Raw genomic sequence first — 14522 nt, forward strand, 5'->3', positions numbered from 1 at the left:
CCACCATTTTGGGAAGGACTCCAACCATGTTTCACTTCACTGACACATGTACTCTCTCTCCAGATTCCTTCTTCTTGTCACCCTGGAGAAACCCCTGCCCTGATGCCCTCCTCCCCTGATTGGTGGTTCCTTTCCCAGGACCCCCTACATGTCCTTCTCCTTTTCTCCTTCCCTCCAGATCCCCTTTATGTATGATCTTCCCCTATTAGGATGTAAGTTCCATGAGAATAGGGATTAGCTCATTACTTATCTTTGTATCTCTAGCCCATAGCACAGTGGCTGGCACATAGTAAGTACTTAATGAATGTTCTATCTATTGCCCTACCATCTTTGTAACTAAAGGTTTATATTGTAATACGTCAGTATACCTACCAGGAGGACCAAAAGGGCCTGGTTCTCCTTTTTGCCCAGGTGCACCATCAAACCCTGGGTTACCAGGTGGTCCAGGAATACCCGTAGATCCCGTTACACCTAAATTAAGGGAGGAAAAAAACAAGCACATGACTAAAAGTCATATATATAATATGTGTGTGTATATATATATATAAATATATATATATATCATATGTATATATATATATATATATCTCTCACATATATGATGTGATATCTATGATATCTATATATCTATATCTATATCTATATATATCTATATATATATATATCTTTCCTTTGTCGAAGTAGCATAGATGATTATTCCATTGTGAAATGTCTGACCCCAGATATTTCCCCTTTTAGGGTGTCATTTTAAGGTCAAAATTGACTGGAACTTCCACCTACCAATTTTCCTTTCTTAAAAGAATATTTGCTTTAACCAGTCAGACAACACCAGTAGCACTGAAATTACCACCACCAACACTAATAGCCAGTATTTAAAGTTTATAAAGCACTTTACATGTTTTATTTCATTTGTTCCATGCAGAGTACTTCCACATAGCATGATAGGTTCATTCTGAGATAGCAGGCTATTAAAGTAAAAGGTCTGAAGGAAAGATTACTGGAGATTATTGACATTATATTTAGGCATCCTTTAGCAAAACGGTACCTTGAAGGTTTGACTTCTCTTCCCTTGGTGCACAAGAGGAAGGGGTGGAAACAGGCAAGGACTTTGCTGACTGGACACGCCCCCTCTATTAGTACAGATTAATAAAACTCCTTAACCCAGCCTTCCTCCCACCTTTCCTTTGTATCTCCCCTTTAAATGTTATCTTCTCTCATGAGAATGTAAACTCCTTGAGGGCAGGGACTGTCTTGCTTGTGCTTAAACAGTGCCTGGCATTTAGTAAGCACTTAATAAATGCTAGGTCACTCCTTCCTCCTTCTTTCCTTCCTTTCTTCCATTTCCTTCATTTTTCCTTACTTTCTTCCTTTCTTTCATTTCCTTCCTTTTTCCTTTCTTTCTTTTTTTCTTTCTCTCTCTCTTTCTTTCTTCCTTTTTCTCTTTCTCTTACTTTGATCTATCATTAACATGTGAAATATATCTCTGAAATGAGATTGGGCAAAGGGTAGGATAAACTCTCTGGGTGAAGAGTGACGAAGAAAAGAACTCAGACATTGGTATCAAGTCATTACAGCTTCTAGACAATATTTGAGGAACACTAATTCCACCTACAAATAATTTGGTCATAGACTTAAATAACTCTTTTTTCTCTCTCCTTTTTTTCGGATCAGAAGGTGGTCAGTTTGAATTGGCTTCCCATTTCCTACAGTTTGGTTCCAAAAGGACTCCCTTGGAAAACTTTGGTTGGTCTTAGTAGAAATTTAGACTTGAAAAGAAAATCCATATCCAATTGGTCATTTTGACAGTGCACAGTTTTTATTTTACAGGTATTGGCTATAAAACTAAAGTCATAGAGGAGGATGCACAAATGGACACACATAAACTCCCCAATACTCCCCCCCCCCCCAGAGACATACAAATTTCCTACCTTGTTGTCCTTTAGGGCCTGGAGGGCCTGGAAGGCCTTTAAGCCCTGCTGGCCCCTCAGGACCAGGGATACCTGGCTCTCCTTTGATTAGGCTGTAAGGACCTGGGGGACCAGGTGGTCCTGGAAGACCTGGAAGAATTAATAATACAGTGAGAAATGTTTAACTGTGGAGTCTACTTACAAAAAGGTTAGGACTAAATATAACCCAAATATATTAAATTTTCTCAAAACTCAACGATATTAAACCTAAACTTTCTTCTTCACTCTCACCTCTATTTTTTGAGCTTCAGATCAGACAGGGTTTGGTGGGAATTTTAAGGTAATCTAGTCCAAGTTCCCACAAATAGAAGAACCCCCCCTATAATATCCTTGACAAGCGGTCATTGTCTTCTATTTAAACATTTACAGTAGTGAAAAGCAAATTTGCAAGGCAACCTATTCCATATCTGTACAGCCCTAATTGTTACAAACCTCTTCATTGTATTAAGTTGAAGTTGCCTATGTTCTTTACCAAGTCAGCCTCGTCTAGCTACATAGATTATGTAATCTTTCTTCCATATGATCGTCACCAAAATAATTGAAGACACCTATTACAAACCTTCTCAAGTCTTCTCTTCTTTGGGCTACACATCCCCAACTCCTTCATCTGTTCCTCATCAAAGCTTCTAGGTTTTTCACCATTCTAATTGCCTTTCTCTAAATAGCTCTAATTTGCCAATGCCCTTTTAAAAAATGTCGTGCTCAGAATTGAACACAATGCTCCAGATACAAGGGGACTATTATCTCTCTTGATTTGGATATGACATTTCTTCTTAATTCAGCCTAAGTTTCAAGTTTAGCTTCTTTTGGTAGCTATGTCACATTGTTGACTTGAAGTCAATGAAAATTAGGTCACTTTCTTATAAAATTTTCATGTACTTGTGCAGATGATTTTCTAAACTTAAGAACAGAATTTTGCATGTATTACTATTCAGTTTTGGACGAGGATCCTAGCTTTATCAACATTTTAACCTTGATTTTGTCTTGTCATATTAGCCGATCTTCATAACTTTTTGTCAGTTGCAAATTTGACAAATATTTTCTCTGTGCCTCTTTCAAATTATTTATAAAAATGCTGAACAGCGGAGATCTAGAAATAGCATCCTACCACATACCACATGGAAATCTGCCGATCAATTCTTTATAAGGGCTTTGTAACTGTTGTTCTCAAGTAATTTCCTTCACTTGTGCTTTGTTTTGCCACTCAAACGTAAATCCCCTAAGAGGAAAAGCCCGTATCTCCCATTTCCTTTCTAGTCTTGCACAATGCCCAAGATAGATCCTTAGTAAATGCTGAACTCATGACAAATACTCCTACCTTTTGAACCTGGGAATCCCTGATCTCCTTGGTCTCCTTTGAGTCCCTGAATGCCAGGAGAACCTTTGGCACCTAGAAAGCAAAGAGAAAATATTAAAGTACAAAAGAAATTTTTTTTTCCAACTTTCCAACATGAAAAGGTAATCCTTTCTACCCTAATGCCTCTTCATAGTATGGGAGTGACCTTGGATCACCAAAGGCTATGTAATAGGGGCACAAGCTCTAACATAAAATTCTTCCATACATGAAAGGCTTCAGATATATTCCTGGTGACAGGATGTGCCCTCCCTTAATAAAAGGATGTGTTCTGTAAATCTTGGACTCAGTCAAAAGGCCATACGCAAGGACCTAGAAGGGCACATGTGGCCTAAAGACTGCAGGCTCCTCACCCCAACCTACCCTGTAAAAGGCAGAATCAAGCTATGAATTTAGGTCATTTAACTACAAATTCAATGTTCTTTACATTATAGGCTGGCTATCAGGCTAGGATGAGTTCTTTGGCTAAAATAATAAATAATGCTATTAATAATAAAAATAAATAATAAATAATGTTATTTGTGCCCTAAGGCAGCTAGGTGGCACAATGGATAGAGTGCTGGGCCTGAAATCAGGAAGACACATCTTCCTGAGTTCAAATCTGGCCTCAGACACTTACTAGCTAAATGACCCTGCATAAGTCACTTCACTTTGTTTGCCTCAGTTCCTCATCTGTAAAAAGAGCTGGAGGAGGAAATGGTAAAGGACTCTAGCATCTTTATCAAGAAAACCCCAAGTGGGGTCATGAAGAGTCAGACATGACTGAAACAACTAACAATTGTGCCCTGAGTTTCTGCAAACAGATTTCTGAATTTCAACTATTTTCAAATACAGGTTGGCTTTATGAAATGCTAGCACTTCATTTTTGAGCATGTGTAGTATGATCATTATCTAGAATTCTGTCGAATTTTTAAGACTAAGAAAAATTCAGTGTACATATTTATTATGCTGTTACTTTTTAATCTTCACAAAACAAAGGAAAACATTATGAACTCTTTGACTTCCATGACAAACCATTCTTAATTAGAATCAAAAAGTGTAATTTTGAAAATAATATGATTCTAAAATGTTTCAGTCTAATGGAAACATCTTAATCAACACTGAGGTATAAGTGTAACAAGATATGGCCCTAATTTACGAGTAAAGAAATATGGTAACCACTAGCTATTACAACACATGATCCCATGGATTATAAAAATAAATAAATAAAATTATACTACAAGTTACCTAGTTCTTATGCTATAAATCTGCAGGTGCTACTTATTGCTAATTTTACTATGATTAGGAAAATCTGTACAAATTGAAACAGAATATCCTTCCACTGTTACATACCTTGAAATCCTGGAACACCTGGAGGTCCCATATCACCCTTAGAACCAGTGATTCCTGGTGTACCACCAATACCCTTAGGGAAAAAGATGGAGTCATTAGGCAGGAGTTACTTGGCAGAGTTGCAATAGGTTACGGGAGGTTATTCTGACAAATAATCTACCAGATTCAGGAGGCCAGGAAAGTACCAATTATATCATTAACGAGTTTTGTCACCTTAAAACCATAAATAAAAGCCAAAATGACAGAGAAAAGACAGAGACACCTGAGCTCTCCCCAAAACTGCCCTCAAAGACCTTTAAATAATACTCTAAAACAAATTCAGGCATGGCAGAACCCACGAAAGGACAGGGTGAAACAATTTGCCAACCAAAAAACAACTTAGAAGACCAGCAGGAAAAATCTGTTGTATAAGGATGAGAACAGAATGTGGTCCAGCGCAGGGTGTGCCAGCACAGACCTGGCCTCAGCAAACTAGACATAGGCCTTGGGAGTGACTGAAACAGCAACAGCAGGGGTTGCTTCTGGAGCTCTCAAACTACAGACAGTAATGATGTCAAACAACTGGTGAGAGAGAGACTACAGGGGTGTCTTTGCTGGCACCGGGTGCAAGACTTTGTTGCTTTGCCCATACTCAGATCTGGGTCACAGTCCTGGGTGGCAGTCCCAGGGTAAGGAGGAGCACTAGCATACCACAGCTTGTGACCACAGTGAAGCAGGGACAGTTCCAAGGCAGAAAAGAGTGCTTGTGGTCACTCACAAACCAGAGCACAGGCCAAGAGAGTAGTAAACACACCTATCTTTAGATCATACCACCTTGGAAGAACTGAAAATTTTGTATCTCTGAAAATAGCTGCACAAAACCCCTGAAGCTTGGGATAGTGTGCCCTCCACCTTGGAAGCTGAGCTCCACTTCACGAAGAGTTAAATGTCAAGAAATAGGCTAGAAAATGAGCAAATTACACAAAAAAATTCTGACTATAGAAAGTTATTATGGTGACAAGGAAGCTCAAAACACAGACTCACAAGAAGACAGCAAAGTCAAAACTCCTACGTCCAAAGCCTCAAAGAAAAATATTAATTGGTCTCAGGCCATGGAAGAGCTCAAATTTTTTTTTCAAAATCAAGTAAGAGAGGTATAGGAAAATTTGGGAAGAGAAATGAGAGACATGGAAGAAAATCATGAAAAAGAGTCTACAGCTTGGTAAAGGAGGCACACACACACAAAAATACAGCTTAAAAAACAGAATGGGCCAAATAGTAAAAGAGGTACAAACATGCAATGAGGAGAAGAATTACTTGAAAAACAGAACTGGCCAAATAAGAAAAAATATACTTATAATATATTCACTGAATATAATATATTCACTGAAGAGAAGAAATCCTTAAAAAGCAGAGTTGGGCAAATGGAGAAAGAGGGACAAAAATTCACTGAAGAAAAGAAGTCCTGAAAAAATAGAATTGGCCAAATGGAAAAATAGGTACAAAAGTTGATTGAAAAAAAAATTCCTTAAAAATTAGAATTGAGCAAGTGGAAGCTAATGATGCTATGAGACATGAAGAAACAATAAAACAAAACCAAAAGAATGGGAAAATAAAAGACAATATGAAATATCTCATTAGAAAAACAACTGACCTGGAAAATAGATCCAGGAGAGATCATTTAAAAATTATTTGACTTCCTGAAAGCCATGATCAAAAAAAGAGCCTAGAAATCATCTTTCAAGAAATTATCAAGTAAAACTACCCTAATATTCTAGAACCAGAGAGTAAAATAGAAATTGAAAGAATCCACGAATCACCTTCTGAAAGAGATCGCAAAATGAAAGCCCCCAAGAATATATAGCCAAATTCCAGAGCTCCTAGGTCAGGGAGAAAATATTGCAAGCACCAGAAAGAAACAATCCAAGTATCGTAGCTCCATAGTCAGGAAAAATACAAGATTTAGCAGGTTCTACATTAAAGAATTAGAGGGCTTAGAATATGATATTCCAGAAGGCAAAGGAGCTAGGATTACAACCAAGAATCACCTACCCAGCAAAACTGAGTACAATCCTTCAGTGGAAAAAAAAAAACATACATTCAACAAAATACAGGACTTTCAAGCATTCTTAATGAAAAGACCAGGGCTGAAGAGAAAATCTAACTTCCAAATACAAGACTCAAGAGAAGCATTAAAAAGGTAAACAGGAAAGGGAAATCATAAGGCACTTAAGGTTAAACTGTTTACATTCCTACACAGGAAGATGATACTTGTGTAACTTATAAGAATTATATATAGACAGAGGGCAGAGGTGTGAGTTGAATATGATGGGATGATATCTTAAAAAAATTAATGAGTAAGAAAGAAGAATGCACTGGGAGAAAGGGAGAGGAAGAATGGGATAAATTATCTCATATAAAAGAGGCAAGAAAGAGCTTTTATAGCAGAAGGGAAGAAGGGGGAGGTGGTAGGGAATTACTCTCATTGGAATTGATTCAAAGAAAGAATAACATACACAATCAATTGGGTATAGAAATCTACCTTACCCAATGGGGCGTAGAAATTTATCTTGCCCTACAGGAAAGGAAGGGAAAAGGGGATGGGAGGGGAGTGAGGGGACGGAAGGGAGGGCCAACTGGGGAAAGAGGCAACCAGAATATACACCATCTTGGAGTGGGGGGGAGGGTAGAAATGGGGAGAAAATTCGTAATTCAAACTCTTGTGAACATCAATGCTGAAAACTAAATATGTTGAATAAATTAAATTATATATATATATATATATAAAACAATAAAAAAAAAAGAAATCTACCTTACCCTACGGGAAAGTAGAAGGGGAAGGAAAGAAGACAAGGGGGTAGGGGTGCACATAGAAGGAAGAGTGGATTGGGGAAGGCAGTAGTCAGAAGCAAAACACTTTTGAGGAGAGACAGGGTAAAGGGAGAGAGAGAATAGAATAAACAGGGGAGAAATAGGATGGAGGGGCAAATACAGTTAGCAATCATAACTGTGAAAATTTTTTGAAGCAAGTTTTTTTTTCTGAGAAAGGCCTCATCTCTCACAAAGATAGAGAAATGAGTCAAATTTATCAAAATAAGAGCCATTCCCCAACTGTCAAATGATCAAAAAATGTGAACAGTTAGTTTTCAGATGAAGTAATCAAAACTATCTATAGCCATATTTTTAAAATGCCCTAAATCACTATTGATTGGAGAAATGCAAATCAAAACAATTCTGAGGCACTACATCACACCTATTAGATTGGCTAATAGGACAGAAAAGGAAAATGACAAATGCTGGATGGGATGTGGAAAAATTGAGAAACTGATGCACTGTTGGTGGAGTTGTGAACTGATTCAACCATTATGTAGAATAATTTGGAACTATGTCTGGTATTTATAGCAGCTCTTTTCTGGTGGCAAAGAATTGGAAATTTAGGGGATTTCCATCAACTAGGGAATGGCTGAACAAGTTGTGCTATATGATCAAGAGGGAAGACTACTGTGCTAAAAGACAAGCTAGATGCTCTCAGAAAAACCTGGAATGAATTACATAAACTGATGCAAACTGAAATGAGTATAACCAGGAGAACACTGTACTCAGTAACAGTAATATTGTAAGATGATCAGCTGTGAATGACTTAGCTATTCTCAGCAATACAATGATCCAAGACAACTCTGAAGGACTTAAGATGAAAAATGTTATCCATCCCCAGAGAAAGAACTGATGGAGTCTGAGTACAAATTGAAGCATACTTTTTTTATTTTCATTATTTTTGGGGGGGAGTGGGTTATTTTGGTCTGTGTTTTCTTTTACAACATGACTAATATGGGATAATGCTTTACATGACTGCACGTGTATAACCTATATCAAATTGCTTGCCTTCTCAGTGAGGTGGGGTGGGAAGGGAGGGAGAGAATTTGAAACTCAATTTTAAAAACCAATGTTGAAAATTACTTTTACATGTAATTAAGGAAAAATAAAACATTGAATTAAAAATATAAATAACTCAAGCTATAAGGAATTTCAAAAGTCATATAGTTCAGTGGTATCAAACTCAGATACAAACAGATCCTTGCAGGCCACATTTTGACTTAGAAAACCATAAATTAACATTATCTTCTTCCTGTTGTTCAATTGTTTCAGTCATGTCCGACTTTTCATGACTCCATTTGTGGTTTTCTTGGCAAAGATACTGGAGTGGTTTGCTATTTCCTTCTCTAGCTCATTTTACAGATGAGGAAACTAAGACAAACTGGATTAAGTGACTTGCCCAGGGTTACACAGATAATAAATGCCTGAGGCCAGATCTGAACTCAGATCTTCCTGACTCCAAGTGCAGCACTCTTTCCAGTGCACCACCTAGCCACTCACTAACATTATCTATATTTTTTCATATTTATATTCATTTTGTTAAACACTTCCAATTACATTTTAATCTCCTTCAGAATTTCCAGCCACATGCAGCTAAGGGCCATGAGTTTGACACCTCTGAAGTTCAATCTCCTCACTTGAAAGATGAGAAAACTGAGAAATATCAAGGCCCAAGAATATCAAGTAATTCCTCACAGCTAGTAAGCCATCAGAGGCAGAATTTGAAACCAGGTCCTCTGACTCCAGAGCCATCATTCTTTCAACTATGCCACTTTCTTGGTTCTAGTTTTCTTGTCTTTAAAATGTAGATAACAGTATCTACACTATATATTTCCCAGAAGATTATTGCAGAGATCAAATGCGATAATGTAACTGTAAAGTGCCTTATTGTTATTATTCGTCATTTTCTTGAATGATATTACAAGGATCACGATATGACTATGTGTGCCAAATTAGAACCTAAACACATGGATGATTTGATATGCTTACATTTCATGTTTATATGCCTTTTTCTTCCTTTTAAATGGAAAGTTCCTTCAAGACAGGGACTGATTTTTATATCTCTTTGTATACTCAGCTCTTAACACAGGGCTAACCACTCAACAAAATCCCTTCATGAGAATGAGGATGATGACAGCATATATGGCTGTATCATGATATTTCTTAGGAAAGTTTTTTTCCCCGAATTCAAATTTGGTATTGTCTCTAAAACTAAGTTTCAAATATTACATGAAAAATGGTATTTCTGAAGAGATGGAAAAAAAAAAAACAAAGGAGGATAATATAAAAAGGTGTCTTCTTTTTTTAAATGAATATCATGAATTTTAAAATATTGTCTCACTTTCTAGTCATTTCAATATATATTCTATTTCCAGGTCACTGATAATAATGTATGAAAAAAATTATTACTTCTTACACAGATTTGTTTCTCTACTTTGCCTTTATAGAAAAATGCCATAACAAAAATAATATGCAGAAAGATTCCTTAATATCTGTTGGCAGGCTCTACAGGATGGTAATTATATTTGTATGTTACAGATAGAAGAAAAGCAGGAATATATAAATAACTGACAAATTGCACACACTTACATCACTGTGTAACTGTAATACAACAATAACCAGCCTGAAAATATATTCACACATATTGCAATCTCACAATACATATTCAACATATAGTGAAAAATATATAAGCTTTATAAATAACAGGAATGAATTTAAAGTGGTTATTGCAACGGCAGGTAGCCAAAGCTGCTGAGATGCCCAAATTATTCATAAGTCTTTTATCTGGTACTGATTCATTGGGAAAATGCCAACATTTTTTGAGTGGGTAGTACATGAAGATTAGGAATTCTTATTCAATAATTTAAGACCTACCCTTGGAAAGTATCTTAATGACATTGAGCCTCAAATTTGCTATTGACAGACTAGGGTTAATAATGTTTTGTATTTTCTTACTAAGTTGCATCATGCTTATAGTTTAAGATAGCTACATACAAGTCTTACTCCAAAATGCCTCATCATGGCATGGAGCGGAACCTGGATTCTTGAAAGCTATGCCAGCAAGACCCAAGAAGGTTCAAAGAAGCTGTAAAGATGTTGGTTCCAAGACTGTGTCTGCAGTAGAAATGATAGCCTAAGTATGGAAAAACTCATTACCTACGGGCTAGCCAATAATAGTAAATTCTGTGTTCACGGTAACCCATGAAACAAAGATGGAAGTCGAAATAAAACAAATTTTCCTTTTGGTCTCTATGATATTTACATGTAGACATATTTGTATGAATATATACATATTATCTGTAAGCCAACAGTCATGCTATGACTTAGTAGGCCATAGATTTGAATATACTATCAAATCATATATCCCATAATCACTACCTTGAGCAAATGTGATTTATCGAGGTGTCTGAATACTACAAATGCCACCCCCTCCCCTGAAAGGTAGTCTGTCACTGTAATAGCCTAAATAAGATACATAGTATTTAATGATTTGTATATTAGTGAATACTAAAATCCTACTACTTGGCATGTGTTACCCCTGAGGCCTTTCCTTAGGAAGTTTTATTCAAGTCAAGACAGATTTTATCTCTTATCTTTTCTCCTCTATTCCAGACCTGTCAGCCTATAATAGGAACTAACTAGAAAAGATAAGTTTTACAGAATTAGTTATATATCTTGTATGTCTAAAATTATATACATGTCATTTCCCTTATTAGAATGTGAGCAAGAATTGTGTTTTTACCTTACTTTGTATTTCCAGTGCTTAGCACAGTGCCTGGCACAAAGTAAGTGTTTAATGAATGCTTGCTAACTAGATGACTGACTTTAGAAAGCTAATAATTACTCTATGGTTGGTTTAATCCACTGAATTTTCCCATTGATTTTGTGGTTTTCTTTTCCCCTAGGAATAGAAGTAAATTTTACAGAAATATAATTTCTAACACAATTTTTCCTCCCTCTTAATAATTACATAGAATCAAATATCAAAATATTTTCTAAGATTTACCTACTATCTTACCAGTAGCGCATAGAGAAGTGAAACAACATGAGAAATATATTTGCCCAGTAGGTGGGATGTTAATGAGAGAGAAAGATGCAGATTTATACATGATGGAATCAGATGAAGAAAAGGAGGGTGTCTAACCCCAAGGTTAGTAGGGAGGACCTATAGAAGATTTAGAAGGAAACTAGTGAAATGTACACTACTGAACTATAGACAATATATTTAAAACAACTCACAGGCATTCCCTGAAATCCTGGGTCTCCCTTAGCACCTGGGGCACCTGGGGTTCCTGGCCAACCTGGATTCCCTTTTTCTCCTTTTGCTCCATCAAGTCCTGGAAGGCCTGGAGGACCCATGGGTCCAGGAACACCTGAAAAAGGTTAAAAAGCATGTAATTTTCTATAAATTTTATACAGGTGGGTTATGTCAGTACTTGCTATTTTGTTCCTTTCATGTCATTTCTACCCTCATATCTAATATCAATGTCTGACCATATCAAAAAGAAGCAATGTTACTACAGTCACCAAAAATCAACCTAAGAGCTACAGGGGAAAACCAGGCTAGGAGCACATAAGAATTTCAATGAAAACAGAAAGCCTGACTCACAAAATTGCTGATATACTTCTACAGCTGTCAAATTGATCTTCCTTTTTAAAAAAATTGATCTTCCTAAAGAACAAGTCTGACCATGTCACCTCCCTAGTCAGCAAATTCTGGTTGCTTCCTATTACCTCCAAGATCAAATATAAAATGGTTTTTGGCCCCTTCCTACCTTTACAGCCTTCTTATATCTTACTGTCCTCCATGTACTTTACAATCCAGTGACATTGACTTCTTAGCTGTTCCTCTCACAAGTAAGTGCATTTCTGGCTGTTCCCCATACCTGGAATGAACTCTCTACTCATCTATGCTACTTGGTTCTCTTGGCTTCCTTCAAGGTCCACCTAAAATCCCACCTTCTAGAAGAAGCTTTTCCCCATCTCCCTTAATGCTAATGCCTTCCTTCTGACATTATCTTTAATTTATGCTCTTGTTTGTACATAGTTTATTGCACATTGTCTTCCCTAGTAGGTGGTCAGCTCCTTAAGAGAAGGCGAGGTTGCTATTTGTTTTCCTTTGTATTCCCAGCACTTAGAACAGAGCCTCGCCCATAATAGAAACAATGCTTATTGATTTGATTTGACTACTTCATGCTCATTGACACCAGATCTGTCATTCCTATTACACATTGACAAATAAAATGGTTGCTAAAATATATTCAACCATAGGTAGGTTTGAACATTAATGCAGTAGATGTCAAATATTCTGGAACGTGTTCTAAGCATTTACCTCTTTCATTCTCTCTACCTTTGTTCTTTAATGGAATTTTAAGGTTTATTAAAAAAAATATTTCAGTACCTTAATACTTGCATATGCTAAAGCTCTAATCAGAATTCAACCCAAAGAAATATGGTCCTAAGGACCATAAGCATTTTTCATGCCTGTAACTCCAATGTGAACACCATGCAGTTCAACCTCTACTTACCAGGTATGCCAGGTTGACCTTGTGGACCCCTGTCTCCTTTAGGACCCTCCACTGCTCGGCCAGGTACTCCAGGTAATCCCTGTTGCCCTGGAGGACCCGGAGGACCCATAAATCCTGGTTCTCCTTTAGGTCCAGGAATTCCTGGACTTCCTGCTGATCCTGGGAAACCCAACTCGCCCTTGGAACCTAAATAACAAGATAATTTGTTAATAATTAAACAATCCAATACATAAATATTATCCAGTTCAATTTATTTTCATGTAGCATTTTTCTCATGATCTACCAGTTTGCTGCCCATGGGTGAGCTCAGTGAAGCATCCTATTAAGTAAGCTGGTATTCCATCAATTTTCCCTTTATTTTAAACCAAACATTCTAAATTCACTGCATCATCATCTCTAGAAAATAACCAACAGAATAACAAGATCCTGGGTATATTCCACTTACTCATTTTTTATGGTTATATTTCTATCAAAAGATTATTGATGTATATATGAATATTGCATGGCTAGATCAAGAAAAGTATCACTTCCTGAGGGGAAAATCCTTCAGTGTTTATTTATGAATGCATTCCTCCAAATTTACCTGCTAAAATTCTGAGATTGTTTCAAGTATCTTAGATAATATTTTTAAAGCAAAGGAATGAAATACAGAAATTACTGACAAGCCAACCACACTACATGGTCGCTAATATCAATAAAAAGTAATGAATAAAAAACACAATATACCATACAGCCAATCTGTTAGAGTGTATTGTATGTGATCAGTTGGATTCTCCTTCTGTGTAGCTCCAACCTACCACCAAAACCATAGCAGGGTGCCTCATTCATTGCCCTATCCTGCAACTATTCAATACTTCAATAGCCCTAAGAGGTACCTATTCGAAGAAGTCCTTCTCCAATTTGGAGAGGGCTTGACTAAAGGAAGGACAATGGAATAAGCCCAAATCCCAGCCATCCTAACATCCCTAGCCTAGGGAATTCACAGGAGCAAAGCCAATTGGTGCCCAGAATAAAAGGTTTGAGCTCACTCTAGGGAGAGCTCACGGAACCAGGTGAGGGCAAAAGTTCTCTGACATTTGCAGCTTTTTCTTCAAAATGATACTGATTTCTCACATCTATCACAAACATTTCCATATTTATCTAATTTGGTGTTAGGCATTTTAGTAAGTACAGTAATTAGCAAATGGCACCCTAGACAAATCATCCAAGCTCACTAAGCCTGTTTCCTGATCTATAAAATGGAGATAACATATGCAGTACCTTCCTTGTTACATGGTAGTGAGGCAAGAACCTTGCAAGCTTTAGGGCAATATATAAGTGTGAGCTGTTACTCTAACATGAACTCTCCCTCCAGCTCCACAATTACTTAGAATCTATTATTTCACAATCACAACTTGGAATGCTATAGGTGATGACGTTGACCTCTGTGTATTCTGTCACATGTATTTACTCGTATCTATGAAGAGTGGGTCTATTTTTAAAATTTTT

At 36.9% G+C, this 14522-nt stretch overlaps 1 protein-coding gene across 1 annotated transcript in view; it reads right to left on the minus strand.

The window, feature by feature from the left end:
• COL4A1 (collagen type IV alpha 1 chain) overlaps positions 1 to 14522 on the minus strand; it is a 247878-nt gene that overhangs the window by 20640 nt on the left and 212716 nt on the right. The window contains exons 43-48 of the mRNA XM_036755107.1: positions 13035 to 13220; positions 11746 to 11879; positions 4654 to 4726; positions 3286 to 3357; positions 1929 to 2057; positions 373 to 471 (exon numbers count right to left, since the gene is read on the minus strand). Of these exons, the coding sequence (XP_036611002.1) occupies positions 373 to 471; positions 1929 to 2057; positions 3286 to 3357; positions 4654 to 4726; positions 11746 to 11879; positions 13035 to 13220 (693 nt within the window). The remainder of the gene's footprint in view (positions 1 to 372; positions 472 to 1928; positions 2058 to 3285; positions 3358 to 4653; positions 4727 to 11745; positions 11880 to 13034; positions 13221 to 14522) is intronic.

Source organism: Trichosurus vulpecula, chromosome 4 (assembly GCF_011100635.1).
Source record: "Trichosurus vulpecula isolate mTriVul1 chromosome 4, mTriVul1.pri, whole genome shotgun sequence".
NCBI lineage: Eukaryota > Metazoa > Chordata > Mammalia > Diprotodontia > Phalangeridae > Trichosurus > Trichosurus vulpecula.